General features: G+C 42.8%; 1 protein-coding gene across 1 annotated transcript in view; it reads left to right on the forward strand.

Annotated features, from left to right (window-relative positions):
• LOC306941312 (cleavage and polyadenylation specificity factor subunit 3-like) overlaps positions 1-21,796 on the forward strand; it is a 31,429-nt gene extending 9,633 nt beyond the window's left edge. Inside the window, exons 7-18 of the mRNA XM_079526711.1 lie at positions 4,324-4,474; positions 5,715-5,890; positions 6,542-6,700; positions 12,711-12,857; positions 14,384-14,536; positions 15,859-15,967; positions 16,408-16,506; positions 17,785-17,879; positions 18,849-18,936; positions 19,746-19,812; positions 20,074-20,170; positions 20,940-21,796. Of these exons, the coding sequence (XP_079382837.1) occupies positions 4,324-4,474; positions 5,715-5,890; positions 6,542-6,700; positions 12,711-12,857; positions 14,384-14,536; positions 15,859-15,967; positions 16,408-16,506; positions 17,785-17,879; positions 18,849-18,936; positions 19,746-19,812; positions 20,074-20,170; positions 20,940-21,041 (1,443 nt within the window). The 3' untranslated portion in view covers positions 21,042-21,796. The remainder of the gene's footprint in view (positions 1-4,323; positions 4,475-5,714; positions 5,891-6,541; positions 6,701-12,710; positions 12,858-14,383; positions 14,537-15,858; positions 15,968-16,407; positions 16,507-17,784; positions 17,880-18,848; positions 18,937-19,745; positions 19,813-20,073; positions 20,171-20,939) is intronic.
• The last annotated feature ends 1,951 nt before the right edge of the window (positions 21,797-23,747 follow it).

Here is a 23,747-nt window from a genome sequence, read left to right on the forward strand (position 1 = left end):
GTAACACTTTATTATTTTACTGGAGTAAGACTTTTTTTGACACGCTACTCCTCCCACAGTTTTGACTGTACGCACTTGAGCCATATCTCAAATTGACCGGCTTCATCGGGAAGGATGTGCTTGTATTTTTTTAAGAGAAATGTTGTATAGTTTAATTGATATTAATTTATTAGTGAATAAAATTTCCCCATTGACATGAATGGGAAAATGCGATTTTTCGCATTTTCTCACATTCAAGTATTTTTTCCTCAGAGACTGTAAGCACTATAGTTATAAAACTTGGTGGGTAGGTTCATAATAATTACTAAAATTAATCAACTTATAATGTTATCGGTCGGCCTCATGGTGGCGCTATAACAGCCCACTTTACATTTTGGCTTATAACTCTTGAACCGTAGGTCGTAAAATCAAAATCATTTTTTCCCTGACTTCCTTGGGTCATGACGCATCTCCCCATATAAGCCACGCCCATTTGCGTCATGATAGATTTTCCGCCATTTTGAATTTTCTCCAAAACACACTTTTGGCGGCTCCTCCTACATATTTTGTCCAAATCTCACAAAAATCGGCACACATGATCTCCGGACCCATCCGATTAAAACACCAACTGCAGAATTTTGGTAGTGCGTATCGTTCGGCCGTAATCGTCGTCCGAAGACGCGACGCATTGTGAGCTTGTAGATCAGCTATTTTCAAATGGTCGAAATGTATATAGGGTTGAAGTGGTTCTAATCAAAATGTAAATCTCCAAATTAACTAGTAACTAAAGTTTTCAAATAATTGTAGTGGAGTAAAAGTACAAATGTTGGCTCTGAGATGTAGTGGAGTAGATGTAAATGTATTGGAAATTGGAATACAGTCAAGTAAAGTACAAATACCTCAAAATTGTACTTAAGTTACTTAGTTACTTTCCACCACTGGGTTAACGGCAGGAGGATGAGTTAACAAAACGTCAACAAAGAGAGAAGTATATGACCAAGCTGTCCGTCTGATGACAAAAAAGATTACGAAAGAAAGGAGAGAGAAGTATGACTAAGACACAGAAGTGGTCAATGTTATCCTCAACTTCATATTGACATCTGTTGTCCAGATCATATCTCACACCAGGGCTGCAGGGCTGAATCATTCAGGCCGCGGTAGTCAAGTCATACACCCAGCCAGGCCACCCTATCCCTATACCCACACGCATGTACGTTTGGATTACAACAGAGCCATAGAGTATAGACAGAGTTGCGACATTGAGGGGGCAGAAAACAGCCCGGTCACGTGGTTCATGTACTCGCGCGAGCCCTCGACTACAATAGATTCTGTAAACTTCCGGTGTCCCTATTCGCCAATAGAAGTCTATGTAGAAGAGGACTGGCCCCATGAAGTGAACGGAGTTGTCGTAACTCTGTCTATACTCTATGGGCTCTGGATTACAAGTAGGGCTGCACGATATGGACAAAATTTCATATCTCTGTATTTATGCCAAATATTGCGATATCGATACGATATATGATATTACCGTTAAAATTTCATATTCTGCATTTTAAGTGTTGCAACACTTATACATACACGTGTGGGGATTGAAAAACCATAAAACCTGCGTGATCTACTGTATGCTATCAAATTGTATGTTTATTCACGCAGCATAGTACTGTACTATGTAGCTCAGTGGCCTTGTGGTTAGAGTGTCCGCCCTGAGACTGGGAGGTCGGGGTTCGATCCCTGGCCGGGTCATAACAAAGACTCTAAAAATGGGACCCAGTGCCTCCCTGCTTGACACTCAGCATCAAGGGTTGGATTGGGGGCAAGTCCCTGCGACATACTAGCGTCATGTCCAGGGGGTGTACTTGTACATCAAGCTGCCTCACGCTACAGAAACAGGAGATAGGCTCCTGCCCTATGGGCCTCATGGCTCGGCAAGGCTACTTACTTTTTTTATAGTACTGTACAGTATATGAATGATACATTCTCTGGCTGGTTTTAGTTTCTACCCTTCTAAGGACTAGCTGAGACCCCAACTTTGAGAACCAATGGTGTAGTGACGGGCGGGAACCCCTTTTGGTGTTTTAAGAATTATGTTATACTTTAGCTATTGAAAAATAGCAGATCTACAAGCTCATAGCGCGGCACCGAGTGCCGCGCTACGAGCTTGTAGGTCTGCTATTTTTGAAAAATCGAGAAAATGTGGTGCAAATCTTTGAATATATATTCTGTCAGAGCGATCGTTTTTAACTCAATCTTTGCTTCATGGGGGATCCCTGGAACAACATATTTTCAGATGGGGGTCGGTCGGCCAATTACATATATTTTTGGGGTCCTTGACATGAAAAACTTTAAGAACGACTGACATAGAAACATAGGCTTTTAAGAAAACTGTCAGGATTTAGAAGACATTTGCAGAAACGTCTTCAGGTCTAAATTGGTTAAGAGCGTACCGGACCGCATCTCCATGATATGATCTACTGCACCACGGATATGTCAACATGAAGTCGAAATGAGTCATAGTTCTCTCTTTTTGTATCTTTTTGTCATCAGTTTCCTCCTTTTAAAGTGAAAGAAAAGTAGTGTCAAAATATCTTTTGTATATTCGGTTTCAAAACAGGCCGTATGCGGGTACACTATAGTAGCTTTTCGTACTGGGGCCCTTTACTTTAGAATCATATGATAGACTGACTGATCAGCTGTTTATGTTCTTTCACCACTTTATTATTTGTATATGAAACAATACATAACATTATTAATTGTACTTAAGTACAGTATTTGAGTAAATGTACTTAGTTACTTTCCACCACTGGGTTAACGGCAGGAGGATGAGTTAACAAAACGTCAACAAAGAGAAGTATATGACCAAGCTGGCCGTCTGATGACAAAAAAGATTAGGAAAGAAAGGAGAGAGAAGTATGACTAAGACACAGAAGTGGTCAATGTTATCCTCAACTTCATATTGACATCTGTTGTCCAGATCATATCTTTTCAGAAAACTGTCAGGATTTAGAAGACATTTGCAGAAACGTCTTCAGGTCTAAATTGGTTAAGAGCGTACCGGACCGCATCTCCATGATATGATCTACTGCACCACGGATATGTCAACATGAAGTCGAAATGAGTCATAGTTCTCTCTTTTTGTATCTTTTTGTCATCAGTTTCCTCCTTTTAAGTGAAAGAAAAGTAGTGTCAAAATATCTTTTGTATATTCGGTTTCAAAACAGGCCGTATGCGGGTACACTATAGTAGCTTTTCGTGCTGGGGCCCTTTACTTTAGAATCATATGATAGACTGACTGATCAGCTGGTTATGTTCTTTCACCACTTTAGTATTTGTATATGTAACAATACATAACATTATTAATTGTACTTAAGTACAGTATTTGAGTAAATGTACTTAGTTACTTATTATATAAGTAACTAAGTACATGAGATGCCGCTATGAGAGCCGCTATAATTAAGATTTCCAGGGTGAATGCCTCTGACTTAATTGGCCTAATTTTCTACAGTGCCACCCTGCTCTTTGGGCCCTGCAGGGCTTGTGCCCAGAATTTCCCATTCAGGAATCCAGCTCTGACGCATCCCCAAAGCTAGTTAGTGCAACGAGACTATTGTAATTGTAACACTTTATTATTAGTAAAGGGCAACCAGACTATTGTAATTGGAACACTTTATTAGTGTGGTTGCCCTAAAAGGGCAACCAGACTATTGTAATTGGAACACTTTTTTTTTTTTCTTTTTTTTTCTGGAGTAGTCTTTTTTTCCGATAAATACCAACGGCAAAATTTTGATAGTGCGTATCGTTCGGCCGTAATCGGCTTCCGAAGTTAGTGGGAGGGGCCTACTTTACAAAAAACGCCAATCAACCAAGTTCCAAAAGCAATTCTATTTTCATCCATAGGGGGCACCGCAAATGCCAAAAATGTAACCGTATGGTGCAAAAACATGATTTTTGGGGGATAAATCCCCTCCGAATTACTTACGCATGATCGCAGGGGTGACGTGACATTGTAACTCGCTGGCAATATCAGTGGGAGGGGCATATGTAAGCCATTGCGGCAACCACACTTTGCAATTTTTTTAAATTGCGACCTTTCTAGTTATATATGTGATGTATTCCCATGCCTTTTGTTCTTGCTTAATGTAAATCGCTCTGGATTAAGAGCGTCTGCTAAATGCCTAAATTGTAAAGTGTGTGTGTGTGTGTGTGTGTGTGTGTGTGTGTGTGTGTGTGTGTGTGTGTGTGTGTGTGTGTGTGTGTGTGTGTGTGTGTGTGTGTGTGTGTGTGTGTGTGTGTGTGTGTGTGTGTGTGTGTGTGTGTGTGTGTGTGTGTGTGTGTGTACCCGTGTAGGAGTCGACCTATGGGACGCACATCCACGAGAAGAGAGAGGAGAGAGAGGCTCGGTTCTGTAACACAGTCCATGACATCGTCAACAGAGAAGGCCGATGTCTCATCCCCGTGTTTGCCTTGGGCAGAGCCCAGGAACTACTGCTCATTCTGGGTGATGATCTTCACAATTTATACAACTATTATTAACCCATTTTGAGCGGGAACCCCTTTTGGTGGTTACATACATTATGTTATAATTTAGCTATTGAAAAATAGCAGATCTAAGCTAACTTGTAGGTCTGCTATTTTTGAAAAATCGTTAAAATGTGCCTCAAATCTTTCAGAAAATTGTCATGATTTAGAAAACTTTTTTTTTAAATTTCGACGTCAGGCCTGAATGGGTTAAATACCCTCCATTTCTATATATCATTTTTTATCCCACGATTTTTTTTAACCCAGTGTCAATTGTCTAATGTAATTCTGGGCGCGACACTCCCTCTGTCAACCTGGGGAGAGCAACGGACTGACCTCATGCTTCCTTCAATGCATGAGGAGTCCAAGTAGTTTAGAGCATGTTTTTTGTGAGGGTACGATTTTTGCGACCACGTAATTTCCTTGTTCCGCTTCACTGGGGCTTGAACAATCTAGATTCTAGACTAAGTGTAAAAACCAAAAAAGCTAAAAGTCATCAAAATAATTCTGATTTAAAGGAACTACAACATGCATTTTAAAGCTAATATTTAATATCATATTGTTTATGTCCCTCAAACGTATTTCTAATGGTTTGAGCCTAAATCACCACACCAGTTAATGTCATTTCTGTCTGGCTTCTAAAACAGTTTTAGTTGCAATACCGTCCTGATGTGGTGGGGGTGCTGTGTATGCAAATAATTTTCTCCGCCACACCCTCATCCCAGCTACTCTCCTCCCACATCTTTGACTCATTATAATAAGGCCCACCTCCCCCTCCCCTCTTACAGTCTCCAAAGACGAAATGCAAATTTAGAACTGAAGAGGGGGAGGGATTATACAAAGTAGGGAGATGCCTATGACATCACGAGAGTAGCACCAAATCAGTTGGCCTGTTGTGAGACCACAGTACATTAACAAGAACATTTCTCAAAGAGAAAACCAGCACTCACGGAACTCTCGTTTTAAGGCACTTTTAATTATTCTTTTAATCAGTTGACATAGTATGCCGCAGAGCAAATAACATGGTCCACCCTGATAACATGTTTCAGACCACATTACATAAAAACCCAAATATGATGAGAAAACCTGATTGTTCAAAATTGGGTTATTCGTGGGGATTGAAGACACGTACGAGAACCCATAAACATAAGGCTTGATCAAATTGTTTGAAAACCCAACCTAAATTAAAAGTGGTGTTTTTTTGGCGGGGTTTATACCAGATGAGTACTGGCAGAACCACCCGGAGTTACACGACATCCCCATCTACTACGCCTCGGCACTGGCTAAGAAGTGCATGGCCGTCTACCAGACATACGTTAACGCCATGAACGAGAAGATCCGCAAGGCCATCAACATCAACAACCCCTTTGTCTTCAAACACATCAGCAACCTCAAGGTGAGTCTCATCTCCACTGTAATTCAAATAACTTGGTAATACCTAAACGTCATTATTCTACAATATTGTGCTAATTGTTTTCACACTGTTAATGACACATTTTCAGTCGTGATTGTGATTTCAGTTGTTTTTGCTTTGATCCATTAAAACCGTGAAGGCATCTGTGTCATTTTAGATTGTAACCACTAAGTTGTGAACATTTGTGCAAAATTTGGATATACAAATTCTTTAAAGCAAACATTTTTAACTTAAATCTTTGCTTCTGGCGGTCCCTGGAACAAAATATATAATACAATGTTTGGGGACCTTGACATGAAAATGTTTGAGAACCACTGACATGGACATTTTCAGAAAACTGTTAGGATTTAGAATGCGTCAACAATACCTACATCCTGGCCCGGACGGTTAGCTCAACCGTCTGGGCACCTAGGCTGCTAAGCCAGCCTGAATGCGTGCCACGGGTTCGACTCCTGATCCCGACAGCCTTTGCCGCATGTCACCACCCCATCTCTCTCCCCATTTCCTGTCAGTCTACTTTCAAGCTATCAATAAAGGCAGAAAAAGCCAAAAAAAAACAACTAAAAAAAACAACAAAAAAACAATACCTACATCCGTTCCACCTGTGTGTCATGTACTGTGTGTGTGTGACAGAGCATGGACCACTTCGACGACATCGGCCCTAGCGTGGTGATGGCGTCGCCCGGCATGATGCAGAGCGGACTGTCCAGGGAGCTGTTTGAGAGCTGGTGTACTGACAAGAGGAATGGCGTAATCATCGCCGGGTACAGTGTGGAGGGAACTCTGGCCAAGGTATACAACAGACGAATGTTGCTCTATGCACTCAAAATAACGCTTCCTACTTCCTTCACAGTTTTTTTGATTTTTTTGATTGAAATATTTATTAACAGTTTGCAGAATTACAGTACATTTCAAGCACAAACTCAATACAAAGACTGTTAACTGTGAGTGGACGACCCAATTAAGCATTACACTTGTTTACAAGAGGGTCCACCATGTTCAATTCATCAAAACATTTAGAGACGTACAGATAGACACTTCTATATAGTCAAAGAACAGAACAGGAATTCATCATAAAGGAGGTAAAAAGGGAAAAGAAACATACAGTGAGGGGAAAAAAGGGGTGGGGGGGGGATTCAGATTTTACGGGGGCCAGTTTCGAATTGCAGCCGTCCGTAGGTGCCCTTTGAGAGCGGTTTTGAAGGAGTCAAGGGATTCAAGATGTCTTAATGACTGTTGGTAGGGCGTTCCACATTTTGGTGGCATAGGAGCGAAAATAATTTAGTCCTTTGTTTGTACCGAATCTGGGTTGTACATGGTTTGTTGCACTCCCTCTGGTGTTGTGGGTGTGGACTTCGTTAACATTAAGGAAGTATTTAGACAGGTACATGGGTATCTTGGTGGTGTATCGAATCTTGTGGACCAGACCCATTGCAAGATGCTGTACTCTGTCGTCTGTGTTACCGATGATACTAAATTAAGGCTCCGTTCCATGTTTCCAGTGAGCCAATATGCACAATAGCAGCACCCTGACTCTTTGTTTGACCGGAATGGAACAGAGCCTTCATTAGTATCATCGGTAATGCATATGAAGGAAGTAGGGAATGGGCCCAAATTCTTTCCAACATGGCGTGTGTGCATAGAGCCCATTACAGTAGCCTTGCGTAAGCAGACCATCAGAGATCTACTGACTTGGCTTGGTGACCTCTAAATCCTATATATATATATATATATATATATATATATATATATATATATATCGTTGCTGTCGGACATAAAACATGTATATCCTTTCCATATTTTAACGTTTTGTGCTTTTGAGCTGCGCTAACCTCTCCAACATGTGACTTTGTGTGTTTGGGTGTCTATTAGTCGGTAGCAGCTAACTGTGGTTTCCGCCATGAGAGATGATGTGGGTCTAATACATCCATCATACATCAACATCATGCTAAAAGACACCGTTCACTTCACATTCTTTTTTAAATGAATGCCATATATTTGATCATACTACAGCGTCACACAAAAGCATCAACAGTAGCAGATATACAAGCTTGGAACGTGGTGTGAAGCAATGCACTTTGAGCTGGACACAAAACGGGGTATGCCCATGTGCGCAACAAAGTCCGCTCCATATGTGGGTCTGACCTTCAAACTTGCCGCGTGGCATCGGCTCAAGGGACTGGTGCCCGCCGGCGAGTAGTTCTGCTATGTGGCTGTCCATAACCCATGTCCATATATGGAGATCCCTGATGTCATCAGTATATGCCCATATATGGGCATTAAGGGCATATATGGATGACACCAGGGATCTCTACATACACGTATGGGCATAAAATGGACATGGACAGACAGATAGAGATCTCCATATATGAGCAATTTGGGTAGATGCAACGACAAATGGGCCGAAAATGTTGGAAATGTAAGACTTTTAATTAAGATAATAGAAATAATCTAGATTTATAGACTCTTGTAGGCTATACAAAATCTTCAAATTGACAAAACCAGTTCCTACCGATGATTTCACCGATAGGCAGGTTTGTGAAGTTGTGAACTGTCCACAGCCCTCCTCTGAGACACAGTGAGTAAATACACACAGAAATGGTTCCGTCTTCTAATGACCATTAATGAGAACCATTTATATGAAGGTTGAAAATGGGTGAAGTGTTCCTTTTTGAGGGGCGCTAGGCCCTCCTATGCCCAGCTTTGTGTGTACTGTGTACCCCATAGTGATGATTTGATTGGCTGAGCACGGAATGTGATGTATGATGCGTCGCTAAACATGCATGACGGCGCCTTGTTTAGTGTGACATCATGCCAGCTCTCTGGTCTGTTAATATAAGGTGACGCGATGATCTTGAATACATTGGACGCACGTCAGAGAACGTCAAAGAGGCTGCTGCGACTTTACAGTTGGACCAAAGGTTCCAGTGAGAGCAGCTGAAAGCAAAGAGACAGAGCATGTCAGGAAACCCTCCTCCTCCTCCTTACCCTGGAGTTCCCAACGAGAAGACACCTGGAGGTCAACCTCTTCCATCTGGAGAAACGGCTCCCGTGAGAACAGATCTCCCACCTGAAGGTCCCCCACCCACCTACGAGGCCTCCTACCATCATGTCCCAGGGGACACCTGCCCTCTGTACGAAGGAGCCCTGTCCCTGCCAGGAGGGGACCCTCCGTATGCACAGGAGGTGGTGTTTGGGAGGGACCCGGTGCCCCTGGAGTGTCCCCACTGCCGGCAGCACGTGGTCACGCGCGTCAGCGTCGAGCCGGGCTTGGTTGACACGCTGATGTGTCTGTTTTGTTGCTTCGTGGGTCTCTACGCCTGTTGTCTCCTTCCCTGTCTGATCGGTGACCTAGACGTGACCCACAGCTGTCCTATCTGTCGGGGACACATTATCACCATATAGATCTAACTCGTCCAAGCATAATTGAGCTTGCTGCTTAGCGGAAATGGAAAGATCATACATTCCTTTTCAGCTCCACATGACCTGAAAACGTATTACAGAATAAAAAGTTCCATAAAAAGTCCATAGACTTGGCTGCCACATGATGATTCTCGAGTTACGTGGATTACAGACATACAGAGACGTGGCACATGTATTCATAGATAGATAGATAAATAGTTAGATATCACTACATAATGTTATATTATTAGGATAGGGTCAGGGTGATTAAAATGTCTGTATGAGAAATTTCTTTGGACATTTGGAAAACTTTAGTTTAACTTGCAAAGTGACATTACTTTACCTGGGATACATCTCGGAATAAAACATGTATATTATACCAAACAAACTATTCCAACGTGTCGGATTCATACGCCACATCAAGGCTTTTATTGGGTAGGCCCTAAAATTACGATGCCCTTGATCACGGGGAATTCTGGGTACCTCTGATTCTGCACGCTTTGTGGTGTCCTGCCTGATGATTACCAGTCAGTGACTACATTCTACAACATGACGTAAGTTACCATCCGCTCCCGACCGGATCATAAAGCCGAAAAGGAATGCTTCTCAGGCTAGGTATTGGTATCTTCATGCAACGAGTCGTCGCTAAACATTCATGACAACGCTTAGTCTTGTGTGTCGTCACTCGGCTCTCTGGTCTGTGTGTATATACCGTATAAGGTGATGACATCTATATTGAATACATCAGAAGAACGACATAGCAAAAAAGCAGCCGTGATTTTACAGTTTACAGCAGGAACAGCAGCTACAAAGAAGCAAAGACACAGTGTCATCTCGAAGAAGACCCCTCGTGAGTCCTGAGACCCCCCCCCCCCCCCACTGCCGTTTAGAGTTTCTCCTCTAACTCTCCAGCATGTCAGGAAACCCCCCTCCTCCTCACCCTGGAGTTCCCAACGAGAAGACCACCAGAGGTCAACCTCTTCCATCTGGAGCAACAGCTCCTGTGAGAACAGATCTCCCACCTGAAGGTCCCCCACCCGCCTACGAGGCCTCCTACCATCATGTCCCAGGACCAGAAGGGGACACCTGCCCTCCGTGCGAAGGAGCCCTATCCCTGCCAGAAAGGGACCCTCCGTGTCCTCCGTATGCACAGGAGGTGGTGTTTGGGAGGGAGCCGGTGTCCCTGGTGTGTCCCCACTGTCAGCAGACCGTGGTAACGCGCGTCTGCTGCCAGCCGGGCTTCGTCAACACGCTGCTGTGTCTGTTGTGTTGCTTTGCGGAGCTCTACGCCTGTTGTTTCATTCCCTGTCTGATCGACGACCTGAGCGACATGAACCACAGCTGTCCTATCTGTCGCGGACACATTATCACCATATAAATCGTCTAAGCATAATTTAGCTTGAAATCACACTCATGTGAAGTGAGTTGTGCCCTTGATGAGGAGATCTGCTGCATCAAGTACTGATGTCATAGTCATTTATTATGCCATTGAATGGGAATTGGGGGCAGAATAATATAACACACGACATCACAGGGGGCGGAATGGACATGCATACAAAGCCACATGTTGGAGCGGTTAGCACTGCTCAAAAAAGTAATTTAAATTTATTTTAAGATATTTTCGTGAATGGAAATGATGAACGAAGAACAGCTTCTCGTCTCGGATTACAGGAGGTGTAGTTCCAGACTATTATAGCATTTGGAGATTGTGAAATGGTTGTCTGGCCACGCGAGACTAGATCGACACAGACTCACTCCTGTCCTTAACTGTCTGGGGAGAGTTACAGACTTGTCTTGTCTCCTGTACCCAACTATGAGAACCTCTCGTCTGGGACACATTCACAATTCACATATCGTCACTGTCGGCCGGAAACCTTTTATCACCATATTTTAAATGAATAATGCCCTACTTGATCATACTACAGAGTCACACACAAGCCTTACTCCTCTGTGAAGAGAAAAGGTTTACGACCTGAGACAGACTGTGTCTAGCCGGAAGCAAGGCTTCCAGCATTTGAACTTCCCCGGAAGTTGTCCTTTTTTTTTCGCTTCCTCCAATTTCCCCAGTGTGGACAAGAGTCACAAGACAGAAGTTGACTGGCAGCATTTTATACATTGTTATATCACTAGTACAAAATAGGGTGTAGTTCTTTTTTATCCCTGTTTTACTCCAGTGTCCAAACCCATGAATTGATTTTAGATTTCTCCAGACATATCTCAGTAGGCAGAGATTGCTGATCATCTTCCTACGTGAGTCTACAGAGTACAGACTAATAAATGGTAAATGCCGCATTTAATGCTTTTATCCAAGGCGCTTTACATAGATTGTGCATCACATTCACCCATTCACACCCACATTCATACACCGATTGCGGAGGAATCTGTCAAATCTGCAGCTGAGCCAATAATAAAAAATCACACCCGTATGAAGTGAGGGGTGCTCTTATCATCACATAATGTTTGTGTTACAACAAAATAGCTGATTTGCTCGTATACATATGATGTTAATTCTCCATTCATTGTCAATGGCATTTAATAGGACATAATAGCCGATTTGCTCAGACACATGATGTCAATTCGCCATTCATTGTCAATGGCATTTCATGTTTGTGTTAGGACAAAAATCTACTATAGCTGAATATAGGAGGGGCTAGCACCCCCCAAAAAGGTATGGGAAAATGAACCGGAACAGCAAACTGGTGTTCCATCTTTTGGAACCCGGTACTACTGAGCCTGTTAACCATGTCAACCCCTTGTCGATGTAGAGCGAAAACCGAAAAGACACTAGTATAAAGCCCTGAGAGACTCCATAAGGTGAACCATAAGGGTTTAAGTCGGTTTGGGCTTTTACTCTGCATGGTACTCTCGCTTTAATCAACATGTGACTTCTCTGTGTGTACAGTATGTGTGTTTGTCTTGTATTGCAATACTTGTGTAAGTATAGTAGAATTTGAGAAACTGACAATTTTGACAAGATAACCGTTGTTTTATGGTTGAAGAACAGTTACAAGTTACTTACAGTTTGGAAAATATTCGGGTTGAGGTTTAGGATATGACATTTTGATGATAGTTAATTGTGTGCCGGCCGCCAAAAATAGACTATCTGCAAGCTTACAATCATGCATCGCATTGTGAAATGTTTAAAAACGGCTAAAATGGCCTAAAACACAATGGCCTAAAATCTTGTCATCATATATTAATAGTGTTAATTGTGTGTGTGTGTGTGTGTGTGTGTGTGTGTGTGTGTGTGTGTGTGTGTGTGTGTGTGTGTGTGTGTGTGTGTGTGTGTGTGTGTGTGTGTGTGTGTGTGTGTGTGTGTGTGTGTGTGTGTGTGTGTGTGTGTGTGTGTGTGTGTGTGTGTGTGTGTGTGTGTGTGTGTGTGTGTGTGTGTGTGTTATAGCACATCATGACAGAACCAGAGGAGATCGCCACCATGTCGGGTCAGAAGCTACAGTTGAAGATGTCAGTGGATTACATCTCCTTCTCGGCTCACACTGACTACCAGCAGACCAGCGAGTTCATCAGAGCCCTCAAGCCTCCTCATGTGGTAACTTATACCTAATAATACCCTTTCTACCTTCACAACACTTAAAAAAAGAACACGCCACAAACCTGCCCTCCCTCTTTTGGTCATAAGCCAAACATTTTTATTACCGTATTTTATGTATCTCGTCCTGTGATTGGCTGAGACGGTTTTATGCTTCACGATAAACTATTCCGTCCACTGTGGCGTGTCAACTCGGACACTCCGTCAGCTGCTCGCCGTGGGCACTCGATACGCCTGGCGTCTCAAGGCCTTTCTTTCAGCACAGCTGCCTTTGTTGAAGTAACAAAAACAAGCGCTCCCCAAACCACATGGGGAAAACAAAATAGTGCATGGTGAATCGCACTGGAAAGTTGCATTGCAAAATTTGCAATATCTGTACGGACTATCAATATCACCATAATTAATCGGTTGTCAGACAACAGCCAATATTTCAATATTGTGTGTCCCTACATCAGTGGTTATTGAGTTACTACTAAGAACGTCTTTGACGTCTTTTTAGGTTTATTGATTCAGAATGGCCTCGCTGATATCCACCGTCTAGCAGCGTTCCCGTCACTAGGTAACGCTCGGCTCGCCTGTGATCTGTCGATGAAACGATTCCCCGCCGTCCACCGCCATGTTAACTGCAATCTTAAAACGCTTTTTTTTCTCTGAAACCTTTCTCAGACTCAGGTGTTGTTTGAACAGAACATTCATGTTAGTGGCTCACCGCCGCTACAATATTCACGCTTCTGATGACTTGTAAAAAGACGGTAGCCACCTTATGACTACCTGATGGCTGTAAAAGACATATCATGTGAAACATTACGGTACATGGTATCAGAATGGTATAGACTGGTATACTCACCGATACCAGTATATAGGCAGCTTTTCCGATACTGGTATCGGAACAACTATTTGTATGCCGCTGCTGCTGCTTGACTCCTTACTAATACCAAGCAAGTGGAGCATATCACTCCAGTTGTTAAAGCCTTCCTCTGTCTGGCTCCCTGCGTGTCAAAGTACTACTGTTGGTCTATATAGCTTGCAAAACACATTTCCGATCTTGTACGATATCATGAACCATCCAGACCTCTGGGAAAAGGTCTGCTTTCTGCCCCTAAAACAAACATAAATAAACGTGGGGGAAGCAGGATTTATGCACCACATAATCTGGAGCAAGTCTGCTGCCACTCTTATTTCTTTTAGACGGGCTGCCGCGGGCGGCCACGTTACTTTCCCCTTATATGTAGTTTTGTCTTTTTCTGTACTTTCTCAGAAAGACCTCAGGTTTTAGAAGGCCCTTTAAAAATTGCCCTCAGGTCTAAATGGATTAAAACTCAACTGAAGACCTTTCTGTTTGCCGCTTTGAGTTATTTCTCTTTATCTTTTTTTCTCTTTTCTTTTCTCCTTTGCACTGTAACTGTATCCATTCACTTTTACTTAATATTTTGTTTTATGCATCCCAATGTCATTTTGATGGCACATTGGATCGCATGTTGAAATGTGTGCTATACAAATCCAGTTGCCTTTCCTTGTGTGTTCAGATCCTGGTACACGGGGAGCAGAACGAGATGGCCCGCCTGAAGGCTGCCCTCATCAGAGAGTATGAGGACAACGACGAGGTGCACATCGAGGTGCACAGCCCCAGGAACACCGAGGCTGTCACGCTCAACTACCGAGGAGAGAAACTGGCCAAGGTGACAGTGACACCACAACGCTAGCCTCGCACCACTTGTCAGAAACATGCTTATTAAAATTAACATGATAATGGATTTATAAATCCCCCTCATAGGACAGAACCTAAAAGATAGGCGGTTATTGAACGAACATGATAATTAGACCCTCCAGAAAAGCGCGGGCAAAAACCCTTGATTGTGCGGGTTAAAATCCTTGATTTAGCGGGCCAAAATCCTTGATTATGCGATTAAATATGCGGGGTTTTTCTGCGCTTTTATGCGGTGAAATTGCGGAACGTTGCGGAATATGCGGGAAGTTGTGGAATGTGCGGAAAGTTGCGGAATATGCGGAAAGTTGCGATTATGCGGAATATGCGGTATATTGCGGAATATGCGGAACGTTGCGAGATATGCGGAACGTTGCGGAATATGCGGAAAGTTGCGGAATATGCGGACAGTTGCGATTATGCGGAATATGCGGTAAATTGCGGGATATGCGGAACGTTGCGGAATATGCGGAAAGTTGCGGAATATGCGGACAGTTGCGATTATGCGGAATATGCGGTAAATTGCGGGATTTGCGGAGCGTTGCAGAATATGCGGAAAGTTGCGGAATATGCACAGTTGCGATTATGCGGAATATGCGGAAAGTTGCGGAATATGCGGAAATTTATGGAATATGCGGAAAGTTGCGGAATATGCGGACAGTTGCGATTATGCGGAAAGTTGCGGAATATGCGGAAATTTATGGAATATGCGGAAAGTTGCGGAATATGCGGACAGTTGCGATTATGCGAAAATATGCGGGGATTGTGAAATCAAGCGAGCCCCGCATAATTCGCATATTAGCGCGGACATATGCGATTATCGCGGGAAATATGCGCCCTTTTAGAAATAAATGGATCCCCGCATAATCAGCGCATAATGGCTGATTATGCAATGAATTATGCGATCGCATAATCGCGTTTTTCTGGAGGGTGTAGATAATAGGCTTATGAACCCTATGTGTGCCAGTTATACTGTATCAACATACTCTACCATTGGTTAAAATAACATTTTATTTTTTGAGTTTCAGATATATTGGCCATTATTGGACTTTTTTTTAACGACATCAGCTACACCATCTACAAGCTCACAACGCGTTGCGCTGCAAAAGAAATACATTTATCTTTGGAACAGAATATAATCAAAGCAAATAACAGAAGAAAAAAAAATAACGGCATGAACCTCAATTGAGAATTATCGTGAGATAATTCTGCTTTATTCCATGTATACAGCAGATGTGTCCCTATTTTAACCACTGCTTCACAAAACATACCGACTCTCATGATCCTTTGCTGCAGGTGATGGGTTCCCTGGCCGACAAGAAGACTGCTCAGGGTCAGAGAGTGTCTGGGATCCTCGTTAAACGCAACTTCAGTTACCACATCCTGACTCCCTCCGACCTCTCCAGTAAGGGTGGTGTGTGTGTGTGTGTGTGTGTGTGTCCACACAAGATGAATGGTTGTTTTGCGATAAAAATAACGTATTCATTATGGCTATAACCACTAACTATTTTGTTACATTTGTTGAAAGAATAAACATAGTATAGGTGGCCTATTTTAGCCACAGTGCGTTATTTATTTTTATTTGTCAGATCTGCCCTGTGAAATGTTTATTTACAAAGCCTAAAAGGCAAACGTATAAATGTAATTTGTATTTATATGATCCAATGTCCGATGCCAGAAACACAATTCAATTGTTAATTGCAGTTATTTGTATGATGACAATGAATCATCAAGTAACATTTCATGATCCTCACAACCCTGTCTGTCTGTCTGTCTGTCTGTCTGTCTGTCTGTCTGTCTGTCTGTCTGTCTGTCTGTCTGTCTGTCTGTCTGTCTGTCCTATAGACTACACAGACCTTGCCATGGGAACAGTCAAACAGACCCAGGCGGTTCCCTTCACTGGTCCCATCTCTCTACTGGTCAGCCAGCTGCAAAACCTAGCAGGTTAGTTCCTCTTGCTCCATCTCTCTACTGGTCAGCCAGCTACAAAACCTAGCAGGTTAGTTCCTCTTGCTCCATCTCTCTACTGGTCAGCCAGCTACAAAACCTAGCAGGTTAGTTCCTCTTGCTCCATCTCTCTACTGGTCAGCCAGCTGCAAAACCTAGCAGGTTAGTTCCTCTTGCTCCATCTCTCTACTGGTCAGCCAGCTGCAAAACCTAGCAGGTTAGTTGGTTTTCGCCCTCCCCTCGGGTGTTCAGCTGGGAGTGTTGGTTGTGCGGTGGTGGTGGTGTTAATGATGAACACTTCTATCTCGAGTGCTCGGGTGGCGTAGTGGAAAGGTCCCTGCCCACCACCATGGAGGTTGTTGGCTCCAATCCGGCGTCCGGCTTTGTCTAGCGTCTATGAGAACACAATGGACTCCCAATATTCCGCCGTAATCTGAAGACTCACCTCTTCAGACTCCACCTTTGCCCGTAGCACTTGACCTATTATAGCCTCGACGACCTTGCAGCCTTATGCAAAGGCTAAAATGTCAGATAGAATGTTATGTAGACAGATCCTAGATTACTAGATTACTATTTCTATGCATTTGATGTACTAGAGCGGTGCCCGTTGGGCACCGGCCTACTTGGAACGATGCAAGTTGGAAATGCAGGCCCCACCCAGTTATGTCTGTGTCCCTTTCATGCCCGTATATGGAGTTCTTTGTCAGGCATGTCCAAATATGGAGTCTATGCAGATGTCAGAACACATTGTGATGTCAGAACAGGCCAGCTCCATATGTAGAGGTCTAGGGGTGATCAGGTGGGATCAATTGGCTAATTTGGGCCCTGTCCAGAGCCTGGGCAGAGGCTTTTGTGCTGGTTCTGGACAACGGTGTATCCCAAGGCCTTGCACTGCACTCCCTGTGGTGGTGTGGAACGCGTGTGTCGAATTCGAAGTCGGTGGGTGAGCAGTTCTCGAGTTACCTGGATTACAGACATGGTGCATTTATAGATACGGTAGATAGATTACCTCATGTTTTCCTTGCTTAGTGTAAACCTCTCTGGATTAAGAGTGTCATGTCTGCTGAATGCCTAAATTGGGGTGTGTGTGTGTGTGTGTGTGTGTGTGTGTGTGTGTGTGTGTGTGTGTGTGTGTGTGTGTGTGTGTGTGTGTGTGTGTGTGTGTGTGTGTGTGTGTGTGTGTGTGTGTGTGTGTGTGTGTGTGTGTGTGTGTGTGTGTGTGTGTGTGTGTGTGTGTGTGTGTGTGTGTGTGTGTGTGTGTGTGTGTGTGTACAGGGGATGTGGAGGTGATGGAGGGAACAGAGAAGGTCACAGTGAAGGTGTTTAAAAGCATCACTCTGATCCATGAAGCTGGCATGGTGCTTCTGGAGGTGAGAAAACCTTCTAGTATACTTTACGAAATGCACTGCTGAAGACTCTTTATGTGTTAAATATGTTTCGAACATTTACTAACTATTCAACATTTCTAATTCGTTATTTAAAGACATGTTAAAATGAAAAACAAGTTTTTTGTTGAAAAACTAGAGTAATATATGCACCGTCTGGAGCTCTGGACGTCATCTTGAATAAGATTCAAAGCGCAGTAGCTCTGTAATAAAAAATCAAGGTTCATTTATAGTCATAAAGGTCTATCTATTTCATCACGCAGTATGTCTGCGTTTACATGAAGTAATTAAAACGAATTTTGTTTAGCATCTACATGGTCAAAGTGTGAACATTGTATTTTTCATTTCACCACGTCCTTAACACAATCAGCGCCGGGATTCCTTCAAAATAGAAGCTCTGGGGTGCCGTGAAGACATGGCCGCTTTTACTCTGTAAAGCCCCCCCCCCCTTCTGTTCCGGAAAAAAAACGAGATATTTTTTTGCTTGCTTACCTCGCTAAGAATCCGATAAAAAACGCTGATGATCCCTCGCGTTCATATTTTTGAACGAGAGGCAGGTGAGAAGTCAGAAATGAAGAGCTTAGTATATCCATCAGATCAAAACCACAGAGAGCACCCTAGATTGGGAGAGACGAGGCATTCTTTCTGCCGCGGTAAACTAGGAAGTGACCGGACATGAACGAAGAGCGAAGTGTATGGTGGCCTTAGAGTGCAACTCAAAAAAATTAATAAAAATCTGAATATTCTTCTCTCGTTTGATATTATTAAAGATGCGCTAGGACGTGTACACGTCATTGCAACCCGTCGATTGGATTGCTTATGATGTGTGGGCACGTTGGATGGACTGAACCTGTTAATGCATACCAAACCGGAGGATTTGGAATGAAAAAAGGTTTGACAACCAGACTGCATAACCAAATCTGATTGGTTGGTTGTTTCATTGTGTGTCTCCAGTGGATGGCCAACCCTCTGAATGACATGTACGCTGATGCTGTTACCACGGTGATCCTGGAGGTCCAGTCCAACCCAAAGGCCCAGAAGTGTCAGTACACACTAACGAGCACACTGCGCTCTTTCTTCAGTTTTTCTTTTATTCCAGGGTTTCTCAAAGTGGGTGCCTCGACGCGAGTCCAGGAATGCCTCCGAATACTTTGATATTTGGAATGTATCAATAAACGGTTAATCACTTCAGTTTAACCGCTTTAGATCCTCTAGTAAAACAGACCTGAGTTCAAGTGTACCGGCCTACAGTACACCAAGTATTATTTTTCAGTCTGTCCTAATGGAAACAAATATTCTCTCCAGTTTTCCTCTTGACATACTGTATCTTTGGGGGAAAGAATTGTATATCTACGCACCGTTAATATGACAATAGGTGCTATAGAGTAACAATGTAATTCAGGAATGCCGTGGATGAAAGGGTAATTTACAGGGGTTACAAAAATGTTTGAGAACCACTGCTTTATTCATTCAGATCCCCATTAGCTGCCACCAAAGTAGCAGCTACTGTAACGCAACACTATGAAAACATAGTACAGTCATGCTAAACACATTTCAAGACCCGGGGATAATTACTTGCGACCCATCAAAATTGATTTGTGGCCAAAAGTACATCGATTTGGGGGTCCTTGGAGGTTTGAGAACCCACTGATTTAGAAGGCATTTGTAGAATAGGACAGGTCTTAATGGGTTAATGTGGTGGTGATGAGGATGATGATGATTTGTTTCGCGATAAATGCATTTTACATATGTGATGTATTCCCATGCTTTTTGTTCTTGCTTAATGTAAATCGCTCTGGATTAAGAGCGTCTGCTAAATGCCTAAATTGTAAATTGTAATTTGTGTTGCAGTTCTAGACTCCAAGAAGGAAGAGGTGGACTTGGATCTATTTATTCAGAGACTGGCGCTCATGCTACAGTATGTGCTGCTTCCCCAATTTACAAACCTTCCAGTAATGTTTATGATTGGCAGAAATAGCACATCTACAAGCTCCATGCAACGTGACCTGTAGGCCTGCTATTTTACGCTTTATGATTTATGTGGTCAATGTAGGATCTTGTTGTGAATGTAAACATGACTTTCTATATAAATGTACAATGAATTCAGATCTATAAGGCCTCTCGTTCTCTCTCTCTCTCTCTCTCTCTCTCTCTCTCCTGTGTGTGTTTCTCATATCAGGGACATGTTTGGGGAGGAATGTGTTCAATTAAAAGAAAACAAGGGCCTGAGTGTGACAGTGGATGGAACCACGGCCTACATCAACCCACTGACCAGGGTAAGAAACACTTCAGAGTAGATGTGGCTATATACTACGACTATAATGATATAGCAACTGCCTCGAAAAATCTTTTTATTTCAAGAATCGAAGTATATTGAAATGTAAACGGCAACATTGACTTTGTATCGGGTTTGTCCATATGTGTTCAAATATAATGTCTTTGTATTTGCCAGAGAATAATGTGTTTACCTATCTATATCCATATTCAGGTCCTGAGAATCCTCTCAGGACCTAGCCCTGGCGTTAGCAAGTTCTCACTAACACCCTGCCAGGGGTGCACAGTGCACACGGGTGAAAATTCCACTCCCGTGCGAGGTGTTCAACTTTACCAAAAATAACCTAAACCACTTCACTACTCACCAAAACAAAGCCTGTTTCGTGTTGGTGAAAGTCTATTCTCCAGGCTGGGAAGCTTGAGGGTGTACAAATGGACCCAAAACGGTCACAAACGGTTCATGAGCTATGCCTCGTCAAAGTTTGCATATTCAAATGAGTGCTATAGAGCCCACCCTTTGGCCAATACTTGTGGGCTTCGTGTCTTCACCGTTTGGCATAGACCTCTACCATATTGCCAAGTTTCTCAAAAACCGACTGCACGGTTAAGTCAGAACTGCAATATTTGGCAGAAGAAGAAAAAAAAACATACAAATACAATGAGGGACCCTAGGCCCTTCGGGAGAAAAAAGTCTGATAAAGTACATGTATGATAGTAAAGTAAATAATAGAGATGGTAGCAGTGATAGTAACCAGTATTGTGTGTTTGTAGGCGGTGGAGTATGAGGAAGGCAGTGCTGATGACGAGTCTCTCAAGGAGATGGTGGAGGTGGCTGTGCAGCGTCTCTACGACGCCCTCAACCCCGTCATCTGACCAGCAGACACGATGGAGACCCCTCCCAATCCATCGCCATATTCGGACCCGGAAAAGAGAGGGAGAGCTTTCTTTTCTACCTTTTCTATTTGAGCTCATAAGACCACAATACGTCTCTGTTGGGTGGAAACCTCATAAGTCCAAAATTGTTACTTTTCAGGATTCAAATTCTAAAGTAGCAAAAGTAGCAGATTGACGAGCTCAATGCTCATTGCTTGGCGGATATGCTACATGTGATGTTTTGTTTGTGATGCTGTAGTATGATCAAGTAGGGTGTTAATTTAAGGTTTCTGCCCCGACAGGGATGACATGCTTCTTCCGTTTCGGACAGACTGACCGTCAGAAGTTCGGAATGACGTTAATTTTAAGTTCTATATCGCCCCCATGTCCAAAGGTTTGGATGTCGGAGAGGAGCATGTACTGGCCTTTAAAGATGTAGATTTTTGGTTTAAGTGTAGGATGTAAGTATATGATATCGTAATGCTTCATTAACATCTACACTGTCAGTGTGAACAAAATCAGACTTTTTCTACAACACAAACATAAAAACATTTCCCTCCATAATTTTGTGAATCTGTTGCTTTTGGTAAATAAAGATTGGGGAGTCTTTGTTTAAAACATGATTCCAAAGGAATCATTCTCGGTTGATATTGATGTTTCACACCAGTTTGTTTTTGTACTTTTCTTTTTTTCTATAAAATAAATGTCATTGTTAAATGAATTCTTTTACAGTGAAATAAATATTTTTGATGGTCCATATTGTGTCTCCTCCAGGAAGTTGTTTTGTTCTTATGATGACTAGTTAACTCTAGTAGTAGTTGGAACAGTTAATTCATCTTTGATTGTGACTATAGTTGGCTGTAACTAAAAGCAAATGTTGAAAATGTGTGAAAATGCAGAAGAGCCATTTAAAGGTAGGGTAAGTGATTGTCTTGATAACAATAAGTGTTAAATATATAGATCTACAAGCCAGGCTTAAGGGTCCATTTGGTTATATTTATACACTCTTGAGTTAGGTGGTTTTGCGATGCATTGCTAGATCTGTTCTTTTTTGGCGAGGACCGTAATGCTACATTGAGGCTTTAACAGCATCGGCCTATATCTTAGTCTTACCTAGCGATTCTGACCAAACATGTTAGATTCTTTATTTTACACTGCCGATGATGTTGTATACCTTGCATAGCCTACATGAAACAACAAGGCACAACATCTTCTAATACAAATGGCCTACTTGAGTGAAAAAATGTTAAAACTAGAAAAAGTGCCCTTCTGGGCACAGGTCTCCACCAGGAGGATAGGAGTGAGTGTGATGTTTGGCAAAATGTTTAGGAGCAATATAAACGTGTGTGTGTGTGTGTCATGGCTTGGCCTGTTGTAGCGCCACCATTAGGCTGATTTGAAAACTGTCAAGTGGCATTTCTTCCTCAGCCTAGTGGGAATATGCATGCACAGTTTCACCGCAATCGGATGCTGCGTTGAGTCGTTGTGGCGATTTGTACAAAGCGGGCTACTCCTGAAAAGTTTAGAAGCCAATCGTAAGCAATGAAGGTGGATTATGAGAAATCAAACAAACCCGTCTTGATCACATGACTATGGAGAGCATGTGTACCGATTTGCGTGAAATTTGGATAACATCTGAAGGAGTAATATTAGAAAATGTGTTTTACATGTCGGCCTCCTGGTGGCGCTATAAAGAGCAGATGTGAAAAATTCCAGGCAAAGGTTTTTCCTTGGCCTCTAGGGAGTTGGCATACAAAGTTATCCACAAATCCGTGCAGTTGGAGGTAAAAACACTTTTATAGCGCCACCATGAGGCTGAGTTGAAAATGTTCACGTGGCATTTCTTCCTCGGCCTAGTGGGAATGTGCGTGCGCAATTTCACGGAAATCACACGATGTGTTCATGATTTGCAGCATTTTGTTTGAAACTGAGCACTCCTGCGAACTTTGGAAGCCAATCTTAGCCAATCAGGATGGAGTCTGAGAAATCTGAAAGACCCGTTTCGTTGAATGGCTCTAGAGAGACTGTGTACCAATTTGCGTGATGTTTGGACAAAATCTGTAGGTGTACTGTCCAAAAACTTGTTTTGCACAAAGCGGCCTCCTGGTGGCGCTATAACAGGCCGTTCTGGAAATTTTGGGGCAGAGGTTCATCGTTGGCATCCAGGGAGTGTGTGTGCAAAATGTGGCATCGACCGGGTTAACGGTGCCAGAGATTAGCTGTTCACAGACGGACACACGGACGGACGGACGGAGTGCAAAACATACTCTCTCCCCATGCCTTCGGCCTGGTGGAGACAATTACATGCTTTGGGTAATTTTGTGATTGAATAGTGAAAGCAGTCTGACAGCAACATTGTGGGTCTATGTTGTTTAGGTTAATCGCACAGACCTGTATTAAACAGAATATCCAAAATACTGAACTATATTAAATTAATACCAAGGTAGCGTTTTTTTAATATATAATGTGTGTGTGCGCGCGTGCCATTTGTGTATGGGGGGAAATGTTTTTTTTTTTTAAGTTAGCGTTAATGTATGTTCCGTAGCACGACGGTGTCGCACGTCGAAAATAACAGATGTACAAGCTCACGACAGCTGTGAGCTTGTAGATCGATCTGCTATTTTCTTTACGCGACTTCCGTTTCCTTTTTTCCTTTGTAGTTCTGTAAAGTTAACCAACGTTCTTCGCACATAGTACGTCCGGTGT

Source organism: Electrona antarctica, assembly GCF_951216825.1.
Source record: "Electrona antarctica genome assembly, chromosome: 17".
Classification (NCBI taxonomy): Eukaryota; Metazoa; Chordata; class Actinopteri; order Myctophiformes; family Myctophidae; genus Electrona; species Electrona antarctica.